A 26,321-nucleotide genomic window follows, 5' to 3' on the forward strand; every position below is an offset into this window, starting at 1 on the left:
CTGATTAGAAGGAAAACATGGTGACACCTCTGTTCCTTACTAGTGTCGCATAATGCGACTCATAATCCTGTGCGCCTTATAGTGAGAAAAATATCTGATTTATCGGTTTTCATTAGCTGTAAGCCATAATCATCAACAATAAAATAAATAAATGCTTAAAATAGATCACTCTGTGTGTAATACACCTATATAATATATAAGTTTCAGATTTTGAACTGAATTGCTGAAATACAGTCATTTTCAATGATATTCTAATGCACTTGTTTGTGATGAGATATGGTTGGGCATGAAAGCACACAGCTGCCATATAGAGTCCTGCAGCATATTTACCCACAGATGTTAAAGCTAGCCCTGCTTTACACTCGTAGGTTGCTGAAGCTGATGGCATACATTTTCCACTTGCAATAAATTTTGTGAATAGGCCAAGTAAGACCAAGGAAGTTTTGGAATCTGGCAGAGAGATTACTGGGGTAATGTGTGTGGGTGAGAATTATCCTGCTGAAAAAAGCCAGCTGGAAGCCCTTGCTTGGAGGTAACACATGTGGCTGCAGGATGTCCTAAACATATCTCTGAGCTGTTATTGTCCCATGTATTACTACTAGGGGTGACTGACTGTTGTATACGATGGTTCTCTTAGATAATTATTGTAACACTCCATAGCAAAGGTAAGATTGAAAATATAACATGGGCGGAATGTTCACACTTCGCACCTTTTAGCACTGAGAGGTTCCTCCGGTTCTACTGTGTTCTCCTCTGGCTGGAAGCGAAAGTCCTCGATGTAAACACCAAAGCGATCATACAGCCACTTCTGCATCCGAGAGCACAGCGTCTCCTTCTGCTGCTTCTCTGCACAGAGAGAGAGAGAGAGAGAGAGAGAGAAATAATGAAAGTGACATATAGAAAGAATGAAATATATAAAGTGAGAGAGCATGGAAAAGAAAGAGAATAAAATAATAAAAGACAGACAGAGAAATAATGAGAGAGAGAAAGAGAGCATGAAGGATAAAGATAAATAATAGAAGACAGACACAGAAAGAATGAAAGAGAGAGAGAGAGAAAGAGAGAGAGAAAGAGAGAGATAAAGATAAAGAAGATAAAGAAAAGAGAGTTCGAACAAGAGACATGTGAGAGAATTAAAGAGAGAAGAGAGACAGAAAATAAAAAGATAGAAAAAGAGAGGCACAGAGAGAGAAAGAGAATACAAGAGAATAAGAAAGAGAGAGAAAGTAGAGGGATGAAACAGAAGAGAGAGACATAGAAAAAGAGAGAAAATTAAAGATTGAGAAACAGAGAGTCACAGAGGGAGAAATAATGAAAGAGGGGGAGGGAGAGATAAAGAGTGAAAGTGAAAGGGAGAATAATAAGAGAAAGAATGAAAGCAGAAAAAGACAGTGAGAGAGTTAAAGAGAGGAGAGAGAAAGAAAATGAAAGAGGTAGAAACATAGAGAATGAAAGAGATAGAGAGAAAGAGAATTAAAGAGTGAGAGAGGGAGAGTATGAAAGAGAGAGGGAGAGATAAAGCAAGACAGAATGAAAGAGGGTGTCAATGGCTTATCTGGCTATTTTGCAGCACAAACCCAAGTTCTATTAACCTAATTTACCCAGTGTGTGAGGCTGTGTGTGTTTTTGTGTATTATGTGGGTGTGCATGTGTGTGTGTGTGTGTGTGTGTGTGTGTGTGTAAGGCTAGCTCTCCTGCACCACATCCTGCTCTCTTCTCTTTTCTCCTCAAATACAAAAGGGCTCCTCTGGCCTAGTTCGGCTCGTCTACAAATTTAAACTGCTGCCTGAAATAACGGCTCTGATTCCTCCTGAAACACACAGTGATCACAGGCTGAAGAGGAGTGAACCTCCCAGGGACATACACACAGACAGAACATCAGAGAGATGAGCCTGTTTATCTGGCAGATAGGGTCGGTAACTGCACCTTATACACACACACACACACATACACACTCCCTTTCAACACCAGAAGGTATAAACTCCAGCAAATTGTGTGTTGATGTCAGACAAACAACATTAGAGATGCAAAATGCTTCACAGCAGGACACACTGCAGCAGAAGCACCTCATTAGAGCGTGAAATGTGAGTTCTGTTACCCGTGCCATTGGCCGAAGGGGACTGCTGCTTACGAGAAGGCTGCGGAGGTGAGTCTTCTAACCTGAAAAACAACAGAATACTTAAACACATTCAGACAAACAAACAATACACATAAACACACAACAATATCACAAATAGAATACCGTATTATCTGCACTATAAATGTCTATTTTCAGGTCTACTTTTTTACATAAGGCACTGAATTATAAGGCACATTTTATGCTACACTAGTAAGGACCTCTGAATGTCCAATGAGCTACTGCTTAGCGTGGTAAGCAGGCAATTCTAATGCTGCTCCAGCAGTGCTAGCCAGGGATTGCAGCAGGATACAGGCCGAAAATACTTACCTCTGGACGGTCAAAGAGCTAGCGTGTAATGTTAATACTGCTGGAGCGCTAAACTAAAACTCCTGTGTACGCTGCAACCTGACTGGTAAAATTCATAGATTATAAGACGCACTGGTGAAAGAATTTTAGGTGCACCTTATAGTGTGAAAAATACAGTATATAAAATACTGTACATAAATCTTAAATAAAAAAAAATAAAAAGAAAATGAAATCTAAAAAATCAAGTTCACTGGTACCACTCATCATACAATCTCACTGGGTACCAAAATAATCATCTGGGACACCAGAGCAACTGCCAGATAACCACATAGCAACACCCTAGCAGCAACTGAGGAACACCACATTACCACCACACTGCCTGGGATAACATAGCAAACATTTTGGATGTTATAGTAGTCATTCTGCGACACCATAGCATAGCTAACCATATGGTGTACCACATTAACCTCTTTGAAACACTTAACAAACCACCTCAGACTTGATACTTGATACCACCGTAACAGTCACCTGAAATACCATAGCAGTCAAACTGCAACTCGATATTACTTATCTAGCAAACACTTACCAACACAGCAACCACCTGGCATACCATGGCAACCACTTAACAAGCAATGTAGCAACCAGGAAAAAATAGCACAAATTAGAATCATATATTAAGATGGTTAGACAACTGGGTTAAAAATGGTTAAGGACCCTGGTCTAGGAGGCCCTACATAATAATAGGCAGATGGCAGCCTCACAACTGATGCTGTATATTTGTCTGGGTGGTTTAAGTAACCACATTCATCACAATGGGGGACCCACAGTAACCACTTGATAAAACCTGACCAACCACCAAGGACATCATAAAAAACAACAAAACAATAAAAAACTATTATAGCAGCCACATTGCGTCACACTACAGCATCTATGGCACTCAAACAGTACACAGCAACAGCAACCATCTGGGATACCACTGCAGCCACAGCAAGCTTAAATAGCACAGTAGTCACCTTGCAACAACGTAGCAACACCATAGCAACCACCTGTGTGATACCACAGCAGAGGCTCACAGCTGATGCTGTACAGTTGTCTGTGTAGTTTTAGTATAAAGGGTTTTCACTCAGTGCTTTGATACTTCATAGCTTTGATACTTCAGTGCTTGACCCCCTTACTCGTCCCCAACTGCTGAAGAAAGGGGGCGGAGGCGGCAGTGGCTATTTTTAAAGGCCAACTAGAGGAGCCAAGGCTGGTGCAGCCCACAGTGGCCAGCCCTGTCCTGTCTCTGAAGCAGTGATGCAGCAGAAGGGTCAGTGAGCACTGCCAACACACAGCTACTGATCACACTGCTCAGCAAAGAGAGCCATCCTCTGCTCAGCCAAAACCTGGGGCCACTCTAATAAAGTGTTCTAAGTGATCACGCCATGCTTAAAGAAAATAGAATCAGTCTGTCTGTTCAGCCTTCACTGTTTTCCAGCTAAAATAACCTTAATTAAAAAAAAAAGATTCTGGGGGGCATTTCAATTCAGTGACTTCAATCGGTTGACAAAAGCTAATATTGGGATAACTCAATATAGTTATAATAAATAATATACAGTATTTGACCATTTTGCAAAGCAATGCTTTTACCAAAAATCTAATTTACACAATGTGCTCTTTATCCCAAAAAAGTTGATGAGCCGATGCATGTCTGATATTTGAGTTTCTTTAGTTCGGCACTGAAGCTATGAAGGTAATACTGCCAAAAAGTAAAGGCAGCTTATACATCACTAAATTGCTTTATTTAAGCTTAAAAATGATCTTGTTATGTCTGCAGATTCTGTTTTGAAATCAGGGTTTAGATATTTTATTCATATAGAGCCACTGGGGTCGAGTTCTACTTGTTAAATTACATACTTATTTGGTCTAATCACATGATCATGAATAAGATGTTTCTCTCAGACAAGATCTGTGACCCTTGGTTTAACTGGTCCTTGGTTCTTCATCTGGTTAAATCATTCTTCTTTTTGATATAGGGTCTCTTGTACATTATAAACTCATTGCCTCCCCCAGACAATTTGTGTTTGTCATGCCATTTTTTATGTTTTTACATAATGTAAATCTTTTTTTGACATAATGAAAAATATTTTTTCACAGACTGTAGCCTTTCCGTATGGTATTAGTTTCTCAGGGGGTCCTGGGGTAATTTTCTGTTTTATGGGCGGTTGTAAGGTAATTTAAGTCCCGTCCGGATTCAAATCTCTGAGTTTCATTCCCTCAGGTTTAATAAAATAGCTCTTTGTCCACTGCCACACACCGTAATTACACTTTGGGCGCACATTTTCATAGAGATCCACATAAACACAACAGCAAGGGGAAATGGAGGAGCTACTGAACGAGATGTCATGTAACCGAGAAAGCCAAAAAACTCAATGGTCCTGCTGTTTTTTCCAATTGTAGTCCGGATGCAAGAGTTTTATTATTGAGTAGAAGTGTGAAATATTTTTCACAGACATGCCCTTAAGAAACTAATCCCGTCTGGATAGGGTTTTTTATTAAAGATAACACATTTTTTTCCCTTCCACTGTGAAATTGCCATTTCGGAGGTTTCTGTCCAACATTGATGATTTGCACTATCCCAGTGCAACTATTCCAAAAGCAAACATCTGGATTGGTCTTCAGAACAGTTCAGAAATTTGCTCCAAATTTGGTTTATCCCAACATGTAAAGCAAATATATGGATCATGTTGGTGATCACAGGGTCAGTCTGAGAATCTATGCCTTAAAGAACCATATAAATAAAATCTGTAATAAATTGGTGCACTGTGGTTCCTCAACGCTTCCACTTGTCACTAATAAAGCTTGGTGCTCACCTGGTCTTTAAGACTTCATTCATCTTCTGCTCCAGGTCCAGCCTCCTGACTCGCTCCTTCTCCAGCTCCTGCTTCAGCGTGTCCACATTGGTCTCCTCCCGCAGCTTTCTCAACTCCTCCTCTGCAAAAAACACAAGCGAGAAATGACCTCACACTCTGATAAACGGTGCTGCGTGGTGGGAAATGGAAAAATGCATTATTTAAGAAAGTAGTTTGCAGTGTTGGAGGAGGCTGTGTTCCTCTGAATGTGTTAATGGTGAAGAGCTGGGACCTGTTTTAGACAATGGTTGGGACATTGTGGTCTTTTGTGATCTTTCTTTCCTCTCTGCTTACAGTACGTGATACGTTCTGCCAGATCCACTCATAGAAACAAAAGAAACAATAGAAAACGTTCTTTTTTCAGCACCTCTCTCTCCCACGGTTTGCCCATCACTCCATCCAATATAAAAAACTTCAATCCAATCCAATATCAGCTAATACACTGTGCGCCTCCAACTATACTAGAATTCATAAATATTTTAGCAGAAACGCTAGCTCCTTTCACACAAGCATGAAAGAACAGTGAAAGCAGAAGTGGAAAGTGAACCAAAGTCCAATCACTGCCAGTGAGCCACAACAATGGCCCTGTATATATGGCCTGTACACCCCAGGGACGAGGTCATTAGTGGAAGTGTGCGAGCAAGAGCTGGAACAGAGGCAGTGTAGATGAGAGATGGACCATAAGGGGTCCTGGAACCAGGTCAAATTGACAGTTGTGGAACTAGAATTTAGTGAGGCACACTGTATCACTAAATGAATTATGAATATTGGGCTAGCACTGGCCAGCTGAGCAGGCAAAATTAAACAATTTCAGTACGTAATAGACTAAACATTGAATAAATGTTGAATTCTCTCTACACAAACAATGATAATTTGACTTTAATGAGGGAAGGCTGACAACCTCAAATCAGAAAAAGTTGTAACAGTGTAAATAAGACATAAAAAATACATATATAAAAAACAGTGTTTCCGTAATTTATTTAGACTTTTATTTGATTAAACAGTACGAACCCAAGATATTTCATGTATTGAATGATCAACTTCTCACTTTCATTTATTAATATATACCCATTCCATATTTTAGACCTACAACACATTCCCAAAACTGGGCAGGGGCAGGGTCAATTTAGGGTTAGTAATAAGGATAAAAACATATATATTTTCTGTGATTTGAACAGGTGACTGTAATCATTATTTGGTACAAAAGCAGTATTTACAAAAAGCTGAAGAGTCACTGAGTAGTTTAGATGGGCAGAGGTGTCCAGTGTGGATGTCCAGTTTGTCTGAAAATGCCTACAAAAATGACTGAAATATTTAAAAACAATGTTTGTCAAATCTTTCTTTTTTATTATTATTTGTTTAATATCTCAGCCTAATACTGTCTGCAATCAATCGTCAAAAAAAGTCAAAGTACATTTAAAAAACTGCACTTTTCCATATTGTGCCAACATTTTCTGATTTGGTGATGTAATAGGATACCTGGTTTAAGTCAAAATTTATGTATAGTGACCTTTCCAGTCCCAAAAATGCAAATTTGTCATATTCAGCAAGTGCAACAGAGCATGATGCAATTTGCTTGATATCTGAAGTCAGCTTGAAGTATTCGAGCTCCAGCTCTTCAGAGCTTCGGAGAGGTTTTTGTCAGTGACTGTGACAAATCACATGTTTAAATGAGGCCCATTATCTGCTCCTAATTTAAGGCAAGAGTCTGAATTTGGATCCCTAAAGTCAAGTTGTAATTATCAGCACAGAAAGACTCCAGAAGCAAGAAAAAACTTAATCTAACCAAATGAGGCAGACCCTTGACAATCAATGCTGAGGAAGAGATTAAAAAACATTGCCTCGCAGAAAACCACTGCGCCTGACAGAGTACTCCTGCCTCCAATCAATCAGACTGAGTGCTGGAAGGAAATTCTGGCTCTGATCAGCCAGTGTTTGTACTAGCAGCTCTCCATCACAACATACTGGGCAGACTCGCAGCAGGCCATGTTTGCTAATAACCATGTGTTCAGTGAGAACAAGAATCGAACAGTCGGCCTGCCATTCTGAGCAGTTTCCACACTACATAAGAAGCTTCGCAATTTATAAAATAATAACCCCGTCATACGCTAATTTATTATGAATCACAGCTGCAAGGATAATTAACATATTTAACAAGTACAGGAAGCTTTTACCCCAACAATTAGCACTATGCTAATTCTGCTAACTGCAAACCTATACTAAATCATGCTGTTGAGTTGCTGAGCAACAAATGTATGACATACTGATATATAAACTGCTTAGTATCATAACAGCCCCACTTGTGCTCTGACACACTGGCTGATTTTACAAAAAATAGTTACCAAAAGTTTCATAAAAAAATGCAAAATGGAGAACTGTGTTTGATTTCCAACTACCACCCTCAACCCACATCACTCCTAGCATCATCTTGCATCGCTAACAAGGCGTTGGCATGGCAGCAACTAGGCTCATCCAACATCTTAACACGGCATTAGCATGCTAAGGACTGAACTCATCAATCACTTGCTAATGCAGAGTTAGCACACAGGCACAGTCCATACAGGAAAGTCTGTTCTCTCAACGGTCATTTTTGCAACTTGACTAGGCACTTATTTCCAGTCATGCAAAAGCAGCCTTCCATCTCTTTCAATGGGGAGTGACCAAAATACTGGAAACTAAAGCTTGAATTATTATTTCAGAAACATATTTTACCTCACTGATATATAATCTGATGAATTTATTTTTTTTTTTAAGTTTTTAGTGTTGGACCCAAACATCCAAAATAAACTTGATTTTTTGGCTTGTTATGACTACTGCGCCTGCACAGATCTCCACAGTAAGGTGGGTCGGGCTTCTTAAGTAGTACTCTGACTCTCCTCTGCTCCCTGTATAACCAGCAAGCTGACTGGCTGTTTTTGCTGAAAAGCAGGACTTTATCCTTGAATGGGTGACATGATTAGCATTATGAGAAATCCTATTCAGATAGTGGTCAGTAGCCTGTCAAATCTTCTCATTAAAAGATCTCTGTGTCACGGACTTCACAAGACCTCTGAGGGCTTCCTGTGGAATCTGATGGGCATGGTAGTCTGAAAGTGCACCACTGACTGAAATGAACCTAGACAACAGTCAATCATCAGAGTCCATTCCTATAGGTGCGCCAAAACCATTAGCGAGGTCAGGATGTTTAATGATTTCCACCTTACTTTATCCCTATCTCATCCAAAAAGTATTGAATGGAGCCCCATCACTCCAGAGAACACAGATCCACTGCTCCACAACTCAATGCTAAGGGGCTTTATACCGCTCTTTCCCACATTTTACAGGTGTTAAATACTGTGTTTAATAGCGAACAACCAGAAATGTTTTAGGTGTATCAAGCTCACCTTAATGCCAACAGAAATAAAAAGGAACCCTATAGTGGTGCTAGCAGACATTAACATTATATAGAGATTATTTTTTCTATTTTGAGGTCTGTGAACATTTGTGTACTGATGGCCTAGCTATACTAGCTATGGTTCACTACAATAAAAAAAACACTATTAGCCCCATTACAGAAGAACTAAATCCTAAACTATGTATTTTTTCATTAATAGCTGAAATGTGTTCCTAAAATCAGGGGTTCTAGTTACTCTTTAAAGAACCTTGAAGGTTCAATGTGATTTTTTTTGGCTGAAAACTCATAAAATCATAAAAATCCTGCTTGAATGTATCCGATTATGGAACATAAAACTCTTCATGTTCCATTTAGTGTCTCTCTCTCTCTCTCACACACACACGTACACACAGTGCTTCTCATAATGGCTTGGTAAATGCTGAATGATGTGAAGTAACCCCCGGCAACAATGCTGGAAATGATATTAAAAATAAATGAGCCACAGACCAGGCAACACACACACCACACAGCCACATACACACTGACAAAAAAACAAAAAACACTATAACCTTTCAGCAGCACTCTCAGGTACTCTGCCTCTCAATGGCTTTATTCCACCCACTCAGACTGGCGGAGTCAACAACAGGCACAAATAACAAAACGCAATTTGTAGCACAGTGCCGAAAGTCTATGACGCCATTATTCAGAACCACTCCAGCCTAGAGTCCTTACAGAGAGGACCACTGGCTCAGTGCTCATATATGCGCTGTTATTGTTCATCAACAGGCAGTTAACACACAATTTAAATGCTGTATTACTGATGAATGATATGTACACCTCTAAGCCCTCTCAATGAACACTAAAGAGAACAAAAGTATTGGGACAGGGAATGAGAAAAGGTCTATCTTGCTTTTGTTGGAGTAACTGTCTTTACTGTCCAGAGAAGGCTTTCTACTAGATTTTGGATTTGATTTAGTGACAAGATCATTAGTAAGGTATGGACAGTAGATTGCGTCACAACAATGTCAAAAGTCGGGGGCGCAAAAATAACAGGTAAAAAAAATTAACCAGCATATTTTAACATTTTGCACAAACGTGAAACAAATGTGAAACTCGCGAGCAAAAAAAGGGAATCGCGTGCGCGCTAGGTTGTTTGGATTTTAGCATAGCCAGCTAGCTAACTCCCCTGCCATCCTTCTTCTACGCCCCCCTCTGGCTCTTGGGGTTAGGCTGTCTGTCACAAACCCTGGAGATATCAGCCAATAGCATTCGCTGAGGGAGTTGACCCTGACCAAAAGTCCCCAAAAAGTTAATTTACACACGCAAAATGTTAAAACACGCTGGTTATTTTTTTACTTTTTACATTGATGTGACGCCATATATCACCACTTTGTTCATTCCTGTTCAACTCTCTAACTACCAAAATCTCAAAAGTATTGGATGGAGCTCCATTATTCCAGTGAACACAGTTCTACTGTTCTTAAGGGACAGGGCATTCTATCTTGCTTTTGTTGGAGTAACTGTCTCTACTGCACAGAGAAGACTTTCTACTAGATTTTGGATTTGATTCTGCAACAAGATCGTTAGTGAGGTCAAGACTGTAGATTATCACCACCTCGTTCATCCATGTTCAACTCTTTAACTACCAAAATCCCAAAAGTATAGGATGGAGCTCCATTATTCCAGAGAACATAGAAGGAGAGGCAGCTGAAAATGCCATCACACATCCATGCCATTCAGTCCGAATTGAGTTTTTGAAGCCACAAAGCATTTGATCCTGTTGCAGGGAACTAAATGCATGCCAGCGGAGGTGGGCAATCAGAGATTTGTCAGCTATTCCCTAAATAAGGGCTACGGTACACTGGGCATAGCAGGGGCCAACCGGAAAAGAGCCATTAATAGAAATGAGGAGGCTGCAGAAAAGGCATCCAGATGGCTCTGGCTGAAGAGGGGTGAGACGTGGGGGCAGTAGAATGTCACATGGAGACAAGCCATGGTCGGGTCTCCTGGACGAGGGCATCTGAAACGCCAAGTGACTCCAGGAAACAACACTAATGATGCGTCCAGGTTGGTGCATCAGAAGAAGTTTTATTATAATTCAGAACAGTTACACGCTAAACAAAGAACCTTGACTGTAATAAGGGTGTAAAAAAGTCTGTGAAGAACCTTTAAATTGGTATAGAACAAGTGATGGTTCTTTTGATCTTTATCCAATAACAGCCTAGACCCACTGCTAAATATTGTTAAAAAATCTAAAACTGTGATCTAAAATTGTTGTGACAAAAAGCCACATGACTGTAAATATTAAGGTTAAAATCTCGATGTAACGAAAGCGGTACAATATCAATTTTAAAACTTGAATTTTAACATGTTCGAAAAAATGTGTCAGAACTACTTCTATGGAACGTAAAATATTTCCTCAAATCATTTGAATTGTTAAAATTATTGGAACAGACCTGTAGAAGCTAAAACATTTTAACATATTCTATAAATCCTGTCAGAACTATAGAACGTAAAAAAAATCAAAGCATTTGAATTGTTAAAATGGTTGGAAAAGACCTGTCTGTAGAAGCTAAAATTTCACTTTTAAAATATTAATAAAGTATTTTAACATTTTCTAGAAATTATGTCAGAACTACTTCTATGGCATGCAAAACATTTTATCAAGGCATTTGAATTGTTAAAATCATTGAAACAGACCTGTAGAAGCTAAAAATACACTTTTAAAACTTGTATTTTAACATGTTCTAGAAATCATGTCAGAACTAGTTCTATAGAACATAAAACATTTGATCAAAGCATTTGAATTGTTAAAATGGTTGGAAAAGACCTGTAGAAGCTAAAAATACACTTTTAAAACTTGTATTTTAACATGTTCTAGAAATTGTGTCAGAACTATTTCTATGAAACGTAAAACATTTCATCAAAGCATTTGAATTTTATATCCATCCTTAATCTAACACTCTTACACTCTGTAAATGAAGTCACATGATCACACTCATGCACTGTTCTGTGATGCTCTCAGGATGTTCAGTATGTGTCACTTAGAGACTTTATAAGGAAAAGTAAATGAAAAGTGCTGTAAGGAACTTAACACAGCTTTTAAAGCTGTCTGTGACACATTATTGCAAAAATACCTTAAAATATTGCTGATGCACAGAGTTAGCTATCCTCTAGACCTTAATTAGTGCTCAGTTTCTCACTGCAGAGCCACTACAGGCAAGCTATTTTTGGGTGGTGGATCCACTCTCAACCTGGCATTGACACTGTCCTGCAATAACCCCAGTAATAACATTGTGCATGGTACACACTCTCTGTACCAGAGGCGCACACTGTACACTACTGCTTTCAGGTCATTGTCACTAATGTTTTGAGAATGGATCATCATCCCCCCCCCCAAAAAAAAATGTCAATAGTGGTCCTGTGACCAGAAACTGACCAATGGTGAATGGGATACACCAATTGGATACATCCCTTAAAAAAGGCACTTTTTATCCATTAAACCATTATAATACACAATAATATGTCCAAATATTTTTGTACACCACTTCTAATGAAAGTGTTTAGCTTAATAAAGTTGTACCCTGTAGAGAAGTATTGCCGATAAAACATGAATATATTGACCTATTTTTTACGAGAAACTTACTAGTTGTTTAGGGATTATGTTCAAAGTATGTTTAAAGCATATTATTATAGTTATATATTAATTCCTATTCAGAGTCCAATCCAACGCCTTCTGGTGTCCCCAAGTAACCATTACAGGACAACTGAGGAGAGTTCTCAGAATGTAAATAGAGTCTTAGAATCTGCAGTGTGTATCCAATTTCCAGTGGGGCATAAAAAACATCCCATAATAGCTAAAACTATATAAATCTACATAATATAAAATATATTGAATTAGAATTATATAGTTTCAACATGTTTTCCAGACCACTGCATACTAATCTGCACAGATATTCTGCCACCATTAAAGTTCACCATTCAACAGAAATGCAACCTGTTCACTACACACAAATACAGTATAATGACTATATATATATATATATATATATATATATATATATATATATATATATATATATATATCGTCATACACTCCACACACACACACCAGGAACTGGCCAGGAAATGAGCTGTGGCCAGAGGTTTAAATCTAGACAGTCTCTTATAGGCAGCACAGCCCACAATTAATTCACACCAGACACATTTCACATCCATCTTCTAATTAGCCTGTAGTAGCTAGACAGAGCAGAAGATTAATACAGTGCTGTATGAGAACACACACACACACGCACATTCTCTCTCACACACTACACTCGTCTCCACCTGTTAGGCCTCATCAAATATTCAGCAGCTCTCACAGCACTCTCTGTTTCTGTCTCTCTTTCTCTCTCTCTTACACACACACATGCACACACACACACACACACACTTACATCCTGTGAAGTCATTTTTTTTATATTTGTCAGCTGCTTGTTCCTTTCTTCTCTGAGACAGTTAATACCAACATCACTTTTTCTTATTATATCCTTCCTTTAATATCTGCTGTAATATTATATAACAAAACCTTAAATATACACAGATCACATTGCATTATTAAACACCTTTCAGTTGATTCTACACTGATCTATGACAAAGATCCCCTATATTAAATGATCCCCTATATAAACATAGGCATTACACCAGTATGACTAAAAATGGTCAGCGCAATACTAGTCACATGGACAATTCTAGCCAAACACCACCGAAAGTTGTATTTTCCATATTTGTCGCACTATAAGGCACACCTAAAATCCTTACTTTTTTTTAATCGCCAGTGCGTCTTATAATCCGGTGCACCTTTTGTATAAGTTCTATCAGTCAGGTTAAAAGGAGCAGTAAAGCCACTCCACTGAAGTACAGCAGTATACAGGAGTTTCACTTAAGTATCTCCAGCACCAAGGCTGGAGCAGTATTAGCATTAGCCGCTAACCACACTCAGGGTTTCTAGGTCTAGCACTGTAGGGCGGCATTTACTAGCACTAAGCGTTGCTAACTGTGGCTAAGGCTGCTGCTAATCGTATCTATTGCTCCTGCTATCCACATCTAGCACTGATAACTACACTAAAATAGTGGAAATCTAAGCTCACTGTTAATAAATGTAAGTGCTTTACTCTCCCAAATAAACAGATTTGATGAGAGAAATCTGTGTAGAATAACATCCAGCACACACTTAACTTTGAAACTAAATGTTTTCAAGAATTATCCTACCTTATAATTTGGTGCGCCTTATAAAATATGGTACCTAACATTTACACGCTAGTTTTCTGATTCTTAGTAAATGAAAAAAAATAGGTTAGTAATTGTAGTAATTTAAAGTTGGTAAAAAAAAGAATAATAATAATATTATTTATCTACAAATTATACAGAACATTTTACAGCCAATAAAAAATAAAAAAATATTCTAGTGGTGATCTGAAATAAAATAGTGATATACTGGAGTCAATTTTAAGTACACAGTAGATACATGTAGAATCTATTAACCGAATAGAACTTATAGCATACTCTCAACTGGAAACGACTGTTCACTTGTAGAACTGCATTAGTATATACACACATTCACACACACCATAGCAACTCATAGTTTTTTTTACAGTCCCTGAATGGAATCCAAGGAGACATGGGGAGGAAATGAAAACTCTAGCCAAATAGGGACTTGAACCCAAGACCAAAGTGGAACTGGGAACATGGAACTGTTTATAACTCAGAAGTACTGAAGTAGTATACCGGTACACAACACAACACTAAACATCACAACAAACACAGCCCCAGTGTTTACTGTATGTGAGCAGTGGTGGGGTCAAAGGTCACCAGCCAGTCTCTTAGTGGTGCATCTTAAGAAGCTTAGCTTAGCGTATCCAGCCCAACCATGCCAGAACACATGTAAACCTATTACCAGCAGAGCAGTAGAGTGGCCAGAGAGGGCACAGCCTGAGGAAACACTGGAGCAGAGAGCACGGCCCGATCACACACACTCTCTCGCTCTGTCTCTCTCTCGCTCTGTCTCTCTGTTTCTGCTTGTGTAATTAGTATTGAATGTGGCGGGGTGCTCACACACTGTCACTCTGCATCACATCAGGCTTAATGCCAGTCACTGTCACACCACAACACACCCCTGTGCTGTGTGTGTGTTTATCAGGCAGTGGTCATGTGGGTCATGTGACTCTAATGGAAGATCACACTGTTCTTCCAGACCACAACCATGCCAACTGAAAATATTGTAAAAAGTATTAGATTTTTTCAAATTTAGAGTAACTGCAGATATTGGAAAGTTAAATGCCAGTGAGAGGCAAAATTAAGACCGGTTTTATAATAAGAAAATGCCATAAAAAATCGAAATGCCAATATTGAGTTTACAGACTCTGATTCCTGCATTTCTGACAAATCAATATTTTAAACAATCAGCTGAAAATATGGTTCAGTTTTTAGACCATTTTAATAGTCTTTAGTATTTTTAAGCCCCCCCCAGAAAATCCTAATTTTCAGAATTTAATCTTTAATTAAAAATATAAAAATAATTTAATTACAATTTTATGAAATAAAATTAAAAAGGCTTAACTGCCTATATATTTATGTAGGACCTGCTTCAACTCATTTAGTGGGGAACTGGTGAATGCTATAATTCACCAGCATAAAAAAAACACACTACTCATTTGGTGAAGAATAAACAGTAAACACTGTGTACATTTGTGTTAAAGTTTTGTAAATTGTAAAATCTGTATTGTTTAATTACAATTGTATACAATGCACATTAAGGGTCAAATAACTGCTAAGATGTTCAAATTATCATTTGGTGTAGAACCAAATATATAACCAAAATATATATCTAGCTCACCAGAAAGATGATACAAAATGCATTATGCATTATTGATTGTGAGAGTGGGTGGAGGAGTACAGAGGGTCAGGTGATGTCACGGCAACACAAGCACCAGATCTGAACATCACTGAGAACTTGTGGGTAGTGTGTGGAAAAGAGAAGCCCACCACATCAAGGTCTTTGGAAAGAACTAAGGTCTTTGGACAGAAGAATGAAGAATGAATGTGTGAAGCCAGAAGAAGAACCTACATTACACCGATAGATGCTGTTAGTTGTCCATTTTTGCAGTTTTTGCTGAATATCAGCAATATAGACCTAAATCTGAGCTGTTCTTTTTGACTGCCAGTTTACATACATGTGCAGCTAAGAGGAAATAATAAATTCTTAGCAAGTAAGCAGTTTTACTAAAGCAGACTCAGACAGTCATCAGGATAAGCTGTTTGGGTTTACTCTAGGTCAACTTTCCTCCTTTCACTTCCTTTCGTTTCAACATCACGGAAATAAAGCTGAAAGAATACCTTACACAAGACATCAGCCCAGAACCCTAAAATGGATTTAACCAGCTTAGTATTGATACCGACACAAAGGAATTACATATATCAGATGGTTTTCAGAAGAACTGTACATTTTATAAAAAATAATGCTCCATCAAAATCTAATAGCTGTACATTTGCATTTTTTGTTTTTAATTTACGACAGACTTTTTTGGGTAGTGTACCTCTTGGTGAGAGATCATTGACGGCAAGACATGCCTCTACAATGCACGTGAAGATATTTTGACTGAGAGAACCAAGATGGCTAATTCAGTAATTTGTTTCCCTTCAAGACCATCAATCAGCGAGCCACCATTGCCTTTGTTTGAAGTAGTTGTGTGAAACTTGTTGCTTCTCATGGCAAAGCATTCAACGGGCATTTTTCAGCAGGATAATGCTCACCCAGACACAGCAAGAGTTTCACAAGAATGTCAAGAAATTGCAACACTTATGGACCTGCTTTAATGCTAGCTTTGGCACCCTACAAGTGTAGAGGAGGATCTACAGGCCCAGCTGCAACATCTGTGGGTAAATGCCAAACCATATCTCATTTTGTATCCAGGCTAGAAGTGTTTGAGCATAATTCAAACTATGCAGTTATTCCCAATAAACTTATCCTTTTACAATATTGTAATCACTTACATATATCATTATTATATTCATACTAAGACTTGTTACATTTGTTAAAACTGCTGCTTACATCTGATTTTTCATGGTATGGGAAGTTATAGGAACAGAGGTAGGGGTAAAGGTAGTTTTATATAACCATACAGGTTATCTGTAGTTGTTGTAAAATTCTCATTTAAAACACAATTAAATGCATGAATGGGTTATTCACCATTTAAGTAACTTTGCCCAGGGATCTCGTACACAAGCACAAATTCTAATAAGGTTAATGCCGTAGTTTTACACTTACTAAGGTTGAGGTTGCTCTTATGAATCTTGATCTTGTCAGTAGCGATATCCGCAAGAAGCTCGAGTTCAGGTTCTATGGTCTCCATCCCAACTCCAACTCGTCCATTCGTACCACTTTCAACCCTTTCTCTGGCTGCACATGCTGTTAATGCCTCTGCATTCCAGTCCACCGAATCCAAATCCACATTCGATCTGAATCCAATGGCTCAGAGAAATCATTCCAAACTCCAAACACTCCAAAGTCCGACCTTTTTTACTTGCAGATCTAGTCTAGGGCCAGATACAGAGCTCTGAAGCACTCTGTGCTCTCCACAACATCACAGATGCTCCGAACAGCAATGTTTCAAGCTGCAAATGAGTGAAAGAGTGGACGAGGGGAAAGGTGGAGCCTTATGCAATAATACAGTGAGCAATTTCAGACCCAAGCTGCCTCATGCATGTGGCTCTAAGTTCATGTTCCCGTTGAAAAAAACACGGTGGTAAGAGATTTGGCTTAGAACAAAGGATCTTTTAAGAGGAGAAGGTTCTTAGTAATTGTTCACATTTTTACAGTCTTTTTCACCATGGTAGGCATCTGCACTATTTGTTGAATGATGGAGCTACATCCAATACTTATGAGATGAGTTGGTAGTTTGTTGTGAGCTGGGATGGTGATCATCCAACATTCTGACCTATTACTTTTAACACTTTTGTTGCAGCTAAATGTAATAAAATCCTAATAGCAATGCTCTAACTTTAAGTAGAAAGAGGGTGTCCCAATACTTTTGCTATCCCAACCTAGTATTAACCTGTGGAGTACTGTAACTGTGTTCTCTGAAATGATGATGATGATGATGATGATGATATTGATTCTACATCCAATGCTTTTGGTAAAAGCTCAGGGGCAATTCTGAAATGAAGTGGGGTTTGGTGATCAACTTCTAACTACTTACTAGTCCAAAATCTTCTTTGCACAAAAGAAGCAAAATAAAGTCTTTTAATGCCCCCTTAATTTAAAAAAAACAAAGAAAACAATGTATAAACATGTATCCCAATACTTACGCTAACCCTTAGCACAGAGTTTTGGGTAAGTGAAATTCTTTTTTCTGTAATTATGATGGTACATCCTCCAATTCTTTTAGGATAAACTTTTAAAAAAAATACCATATTACTTTGAGAAGAGACTATAGATAATCAGGTGTCCCAATACTTATGCTTACCCTCAGTGCTAAGTTGCTGAACAGGGAAACAGTGTTTACTGGAAAGATGATAGTGTTCTATTCAATATGTTTGGGATGGGTAGGGTGCTGATCATGCAAAAACGTGCTGAGGTCAATAAAACTTTTGTAGCAAACAAATCCTCAAAGCAATGCTCCGAAATCAAATGTTACAAATGAGAACAAGTACAAACATTTACACCAACAAAAGCTCTTTTAAACATGTTCATAAAACCTTTGATTTCAAGAGGAAACAATGAATAAACACACTGCAAAAAACTAAATCTTAGCAAGTAAAATTTTCTAAATTTAAGGCAATAGATCTTATTTTCTTCACTGATAAGACTTTTTGTCTTACTAAGCATTGTAAGTGATAGATTATTTTGCTTATTTTAGGGATAATTATCTTAATAATTCTTACTTAGAATTCATACCTTATTTAAAGTAATTTTAACTCAAAATAAGCACAATCATGCAGCAATCAAGTTATTCTGATTCTGTGTCCAAAAAATACTTTTTTGCTTGATTTAGGTGTTACTTCACTAATTTTGAGACTTGCTTACCCCATTGGCAGATTTTTTTGCTTAATATACATATATTCATCTTAATTTGCATATAGTTTTGTCTAGTTTTTGCCAATTAATTTTTTGCAGTGCAGGCGTTCAAATACTTTTGCAGGCTCTTAATGATGAGCTGTGGATCGGTGAAATCTGTGTTCTCTGGAATTATGAAGGTGCTCCAACAAATACTTTCAGGAACTGCCATTTTTAACAAGCATTGCAATCAAATCCTCACAGCAGTACTTCAAAATCTAGTAGCAAGCCTTTCCTGCACTGTAAAGACAGTTACTGCAACAAAAAAGATAAACTCTTTAATAAAACTCCTGATTTCGAAAGAAACAACAAATTAGCAGGTTTTCCATTACTCTTGCACGTCCAAATACTTTTGTCACAGATGTCCAGAGCTACTGATGAGAGCTACCGTATAAGTTAAGAGAAGTTAATGTGGAACTGTTGTGGAAAATTGTGTGTTTGCTGGAACAATTGGCTGACCTTGAGTGACTGACCTAGATCCATTCTCAATAGTTTCTTTTTAGAGCTTCAGAGCAGAAATGAAGCTGTCATGTGATTCGCTCTCGCTGTAATCCGCAACTGTAGCACTGCTGCCTTTACAGAATCATCACCAACATAATTTTCTGCTATGATGGCACTGTCGTCCTTTTGCCCTCTGCCGCCGCAGGGTTCCCAGCATGACCAGTGTAGTGAGACGAGGGCACGCTGAGGAAGAACTAAATGGAACAAATTTTGCCAGCGCTGCAGCTAAAGCACAGCGAGTCCCTGAGAGATCCCAAAAATACTGAGATTTGAACAGTGTCCAACTTCATGATATAGCCCTAAAATAACATAGCACCATATTTCATGGTATTTTTGTGCTCTTCAAAGAGCACTTACTCTCCTAACACCTCTAACAAACGAACTACTTCTAACCTCATTTCCTTCTTTCCCTCTTTTCTTTCTCAATCCCACTCTTCTATCATCATTATTAAAGGTCGTTTTGGACAAAAGCATCTGCCAAATGTAATGTAATGTACTGCAAGACACTAAACAAATGATAATGTTTTATTTAGTACAACAGTTCTAGAATTTCCCCTCTGGGATTAATAAAGTATCGTTCTATCTATCTATCTCTAACAGTTTTAGATTTTTTTATTACAATATTACTTTCACTATATATTATGTAACAAACTTATTCTGACTTGTAAAAGTACATTACACAAGACAGTCCTTCGTTTTTACTGGCTCCTGGTTTTATGGCTTATGTTATGTGTTTTATTTAGTTTTGCCTATGTTTGCTAGCTTTCAATGATATTCAGTTGGCCGTGTAAATTGGTAAGAAAATGAAAAAAAATAATAATAAAACTGAAAAAAATAAAATAAAATAATAATAATAATAATAATAATAATAATAATAATATGTTTGGATACCAGCAAAATGTGTTTGGATACCAGTGATAGCAGCTACCTGTAACATCATAGCAACCACCTGAAATATCTTGGCAACCATTCTGTCTTTTACCTTCAGGAAATGCACTTTTCTATTTATTATTATTACTAGTAAAAGCTGACACAAAAACCTATTTGGTTTAGATCAAGGTTGCATAAAAATGCTGCAGCATAAGTGTTTCCTTTTTATTTGGTTTGAAGAGTTGTGAGTATTGGTTCTGAGACTAAAAAACAAAGCACTTTGTCAGTCACTCTGTCAGAGTATGTGTTTAATTCACTGTTTGGTTCAGTTTTAAGCCATTACCAGCAGTGCACTCAGTGTATTTGTCAGAGTGAAAGGCAACATTCTACCACTGCTTAATAGTCTTATGTAAGGCATTACAAACACAACACTGGTTGCACTATATGGGGCTGTTATATGAGCTTTATCAGGTGTTTAACACATTAAATAACTAATACAAACCTAAATCAGTAAAGAAGAGGTGGGGCAGTATGGAAAACTAAAGAGCACAGTGCAGAAAGTATAAAATGAGATTTTGTAATGTTGACATTTCTACTCATAGCATTGTTCTTTTCCAAAAACCACACATTCTCTACAGGGAACAAAAACGACTGCAGGTAGGAAGGCCAGTCAGGTACCCCTACCCACTTTTACCACAGTGGGTACCTGTGTGCAGCATGTGGTTTTGCATTGCCTTTTATTATATTGGAATTTTTGAAAGATGAATGAGAAAATTTTATATATTAAATCAAATTTTTTTTAAATATCTTTAAATGTATGCCTTTTAGAAATCAGTAGGGCTGGGTCTCACAACTGATTTCCCAAATCAATTCAATTCTGATTAAGAAAGTCTCAAATAAAATTTGATTAATTCTGGATTCATTTGGGCATGTCTCATTCAGTATAATACTAAGTGTATCATTAATTATTAATATATTATTAATATCAAAATTGCATAATCCTATTATAATTTAACAAAATGCAAATAAATGCATTTTGTAATTTATCGGACATGATCTGTAACACAATCTGTAACGATTGATCCTGGTTTTCTATTAATCAATATCGCATCATTTAAAATTAAAAAAATATATTTTTAAAAACCCACCCCTAGCAATCAGATAATTTTTTACTCGCTGAGCTATTCTTAGTTATCAATATTTTTCCAACACTTTTGTTACTACCATATTCAATTAGTTTGCAACTCATCAAAACCCCACAGCTTATCAGCAACATGAAAGCTAAAAAGTTGAGTTGGCTGAACTATCTGATGACGCTTGAAGCCGCAGCCTTGCAGCTTCTTCTTAGACATCCTGGTTCAAAGCCACTTCCTGCTTCAAATCTCTTTCAGCTGCAGAAGCCAAGCAATCAGGACTTCCTTTAGCTCAGAGAGCATAAATCCGCAGTGTTACATCTGTAAACCTCCATCAACCGCCACGTAAACCCTGCACCTAATACTTTAATACTGCTCAAAACTGGATATCTCCTCCAACATATACTGACCATTCATGCTTATGCAGCCTTACAGGAAGCTCAGTGTTAGGCCACAGAATTGCTACATAATGACTTAATCCACACAACTGCACAATATATACAGTCAAGGGGAGCAAGAATGCCAGGGGTTAATTTAGGGTACTATTACTTTGGTGAAATTGTACTTAAATTCAAGCATAGTACAAGTATTAATAAAGAAATCAGAAGTTAAAGTAAAAATAGTATGTTGTTCACTGAGATGCTACAGTAAACAACATTTGATCTGATTCCAAAAAAAAACTCTGGATCGGTTGGTTAGTGGTAAGAATGTGACCTGGTATACTGCCCAGATAATAAGCAGAAAAAACGTGCTCACATGGTTTGTTGTGACACAATTTGGTGGGGACACGTGTTTAATTTGTGAATTGTGTTTTACTTATGATTATGTTTTATTTATTGGTTCACTGCCTTTCCATAGTGTTGTAGAACACAAGAGCAAGTAACCATTTTCTTTAATGCAAAGTATGACTTTATGCTGTCATAGCTGATCAGTTTCTTTAAACATTAATACATTATTTAAACATTATTACTCACAACAGGGAATAGTACATTCCACCTAAATAAAGTGATTGCAAACTGTTGTGTCACATTTGTTGAGCAGGTTCTATAAGTTGTTATTTTCTTAGGTTGTTATTAATAGTTTAAGCATTTTAGCACACCAGTTGTCCAGTTAAAAAAAAACCATTTAATTACAGTATATTATACTGTAACGACACCTTAAAATAAATGTAATATGCTGTAAATCAGTATACAGTAATATGTATTTTTGGTAAGGGGAAACAAACAATTTGGCTGCTGTTCTTTACTTTGTATCAACATTTCACGCTTAATGAACCAACAGATATACTCTAAAATAAGTTGAAAAAATATATTTTATGTAAAAAGCTTTTCAACATAAAAGATAATTGATAATTGATTCGAATCCCTGTCATGCAGCTTCCAGAGCTTCATCAGATGCCAGAGCCCCAAGAGAGCACAATAGGCCTTGCTCTCTCTGGGTGGGTAGATAGTGTTCATTTCCCTCATAATTTCTAGGGTGATGTCGATCAGCACAAAATTACATCTGTGAGCTGATGTATCAGAACCGAGTCGCTGCTCTTTCCTCTGAGTGCGCTGTGATGCTACTCCGCAATGCTGCATCAGCAACAGCTTGAAAAGAGATGGTGGCTAACTTCACATGTGTCTGAGGTGACTTGTGCTAGCCTTCACCCTCCTTTGTTGTGGTATCACCAGTGATGGGGATAACAGCTGATACAGCTGATGTGTGGGACAATTGGCCAGATAAATTGGGAGAAAAATAGAGAAAAAAAGATTTTTAACAAGAGATATGAGGTGATAGCCAAAGTATACACAACAGCTTTATGTTTCAATAAAGAGCTGTTATTAGTAATGACAAAAATAGGTTGTGTAATAAAGATATAAGAGAGTACCATTCAATAATATCATTTATATAATTAGACATATTTTACAGTAGTACACTGATCATTACCCAAGACATCCCGTCTACCACAAAATAATAAGAGCCTAAGTTGTGACTTTCTACTAGTTAGCCACAACCCAAAGCCCCTGACAAAGATGACTTAGCATTCTGGGAGCACAGAGGGAGGGTGTGTTGGAATTCTCATAATGTAACGTTGCCAGTGTTCACGCAGCGGTGCCCAACTCATCCTTCAATTACACACAAACACACTCACAATAAGCCCAGCTCTGTACGACAGCTCCAGCCTTTCAGCCCCACAATGCGGCCTGTGAAGCCGAGCTGCTGAGTCCGGCCTCCCGCCTGCAGAGCGGAGCTGTTGCGTGGTAACCTGACTGAGGAACAGAGGAGGAGAGAGCGGGGGAGCAGTACATAAAAAGTCCTTCACAGAACCTGCCAGGAACAGAATACACAGGATATACGACAGGAAGTCAGAGTAAGAGCACGACCAGCACCAGTACAGGCACCTGCTCGTTATTACACAGCAGGATAAACCGCCTGAGCGGGTCGTGAGCTGGGGTTCATCCAGCGTTGCGTACAGACGCAGTCACAGGGAAGTATCAAAATCTAAAGCTGTTACATAAAATTTAAGGTATGGTGACTTTTTTTTTTCATTTTAAGGAACATAAATAAGATGTTTACTAAAGTCTCCTGTTCAATGAAATGTCTCATTCCATGGTTTCAAGAAGGACAGGATTTCGGCACTTACTCATGAATATTCATGACATGCAAAATGCTTGCCTCTGATTGGCTAACAGGACTGTGATGCTCTCTCTCTTACTCTGCAGTGGGCGGTCACAAGCCAAGGTGTGCGAGGCCAGGATTCCTATATAATGTATGGACATCAGTCTGGGGGCTTTTGCTGATTCACCCGTTTTTCTGTCTGTTTTCTTTCATTGGTTAATGCAGGCAATGGGGAAAGAAAACCCATTTCAAAGATTTATGATTTATTTACTAAAGTTTACATTAGGCAAAATTTCAACAAACACTTTGTTACTACCTTGCTATGCTACAAATTGAGCACAAACTCTTATAACTTATTATAATTACTTATTAGTCTAAGGTCTTGCTTGGCCTACCAGTCCACTACTTCTAAATGTAATTCTACGCTACAGCTGTTAATAATCTTGGTAATCGCAGGGTTTGTCGGATATCTCTGCCATTGTTTTAATAGTGCCATCTCTGGAAGACACCCGAGTAACTATACAATTATGCTGCACTGAAATTAGCAAAAACTTGGGAATTGTTTTGAAAATAAAAATTCTTATGGTGAATCAAAAATTGATGCAAATACCCAAACAATAGCAAGTCTAGAATATATACTTTACTTATGTTTCTTATGTATGATTGGTTAGATTTGAACTATTAAGCAGGGCAACAAATGGAACTTTTGATCTAAACATAATGGAGGGCACTGTATACACTATGTGGACAAAAGTGATGAGACATTTGCTCACTCATTGTTTCTCCTAAAATCGAAAGTATAAAAAAAATGATTCTGCTTTTGTTGGTGTAACTGTCTCTATTGTTCAGAAAATACTTTCAGCCAGATTTTGGAGCAATGCTGTAAGAATTTAATTGCATTCAGTGACAAGTGCATTATTGAGAGCCATCACCTTCAGGAGAACAGTTCCTCTGCTCCACAGCTCAATGCATAAACATGGGTTCATGTTTATCTGCTCCAAAGTGTCATATTCTATTCGTTTTCTACAGGAACAAGAAATGCTGTGTGTATACATGTTCATATCTGTGTTAGCAACAGTTTTATAGTATTTATAGTAGGTGAATGCATTCCTTAGTAAGGGTGTTCACAGATATGTGGACATATAGTTTATTTTTAAGTATGTCTTTTAGTATTAGCAATGCTACAAGTGCAAGTAAAGAATAAAGCAGCACTGTGCCTTTTCTAATGATCAAGTTATTCTTTATTAAGTGTTCTCTTTTCTCTAGATTCATACTAGTTTCTAACAGCTCTGCTTGTGTCCCAATTTTAGGGACACATTTTTCAAAAAGCCCCACTTGGTGTTCTAATTAGGGAGCAGAGCTGAGCTGTTAGCGGTGATGCAGCTGAAAAAATCTACTGGTTTAAAGAGAGTCAAAACAACAGAGACAGCTTAAGAAACTACAAGTCATTTGCAACAGCCGAGTGTGAGTGTGTGTGTGTGTGTGTGTGTGTGTGTGTGTGTGTGTGTGTGTGTGTGTGTGTGTGTGTGTGATCACTGTAATTCCTGTGAGTCACAGTAATATACATTATGAGTGACCCTGAGGGCACTGTCAGATGCCCTGTGGATTAGGATTAGAGCATCTCTTTTCTGAGCAGTTTTACTCTCTTCAGCAAATATTAATAATACAATAACTCTGCCAATACAAGAGAGACAGATAGAGAGAGAGAGAGAGAGAGAGAGAGAGAGAGAGAAAAGAGATAAAGAGAGAAGAGAGAGAGCTTAGGTCTCTTCAGCTGCTCCTCAGAGTGGGCGCATGTGTTATGTAACTGCAGAAATGCGTTGAGTAATCTTGTCTAATGATGCTTGCTGTGCCATCTTTTTAATCCAAGCACAGCAGCCCACTGTTTATCTTAATACACACTCTCCCCTGGAGTCAGCAGCAGGTTCACACTCTCTGCTGGTGCACATCATCAGCACCAGTCACACTCAGTACTTAATAAAAGTAGAGCTGTCAACGTTAAAGCAGTAATCCATGCGATTCATTTGGAATGAATAATGCGTTATTCATTTTTTTTAACGCAGGTTAATTACGCCACCAAGTTCTGCAGTAATCTGCCCCACCTCCATGCAACGGATGGTCTCGGTCTGGTCCCAAATTAACTCTGAAGTGGTTTGCTTGTGATGAGAATGTGATCTGGTGTCAGTCCAACCCAGCTATCAAATTTACTGCTTTTTAATTAAGCTAAACTGCAAAAAAGGAGCAGTTTAATCTGATATATTAGCCAGATAATATATTCTACTGTTCTACATTAAGTGTTGTATGTGCTACATTTACTGAGAGTTGTATGCGCTGCGTTCACTGCTCGCAGACGCGTGACTCCATTCACTACGCAGACATCCCATTGAAAACACTTTGATTGAAAGCACAGCGGCAAAATAAATCTACCAGTAAA

General features: G+C 38.0%; 1 protein-coding gene across 3 annotated transcripts in view; it reads right to left on the reverse strand.

The window, feature by feature from the left end:
- Window positions 1-26,321, reverse strand: part of gramd4a (GRAM domain containing 4a) — an 84,273-nt gene that overhangs the window by 23,805 nt on the left and 34,147 nt on the right. For 2 of the 3 annotated variants that reach the window (XM_049473645.1, XM_049473646.1), the window contains exons 4-6: window positions 5,278-5,398; window positions 2,099-2,160; window positions 711-846 (exon numbers count right to left, since the gene is read on the reverse strand). In XM_049473645.1, the coding sequence (XP_049329602.1) occupies window positions 711-846; window positions 2,099-2,160; window positions 5,278-5,398 (319 nt within the window). Of the gene's footprint in view, window positions 1-710; window positions 847-2,098; window positions 2,161-5,277; window positions 5,399-16,994; window positions 17,320-26,321 lie in introns of those variants that run through there. The other variant, XM_049473647.1, reaches the window with a different exon arrangement.

Source organism: Astyanax mexicanus, chromosome 2 (assembly GCF_023375975.1).
Source record: "Astyanax mexicanus isolate ESR-SI-001 chromosome 2, AstMex3_surface, whole genome shotgun sequence".
NCBI lineage: Eukaryota > Metazoa > Chordata > Actinopteri > Characiformes > Acestrorhamphidae > Astyanax > Astyanax mexicanus.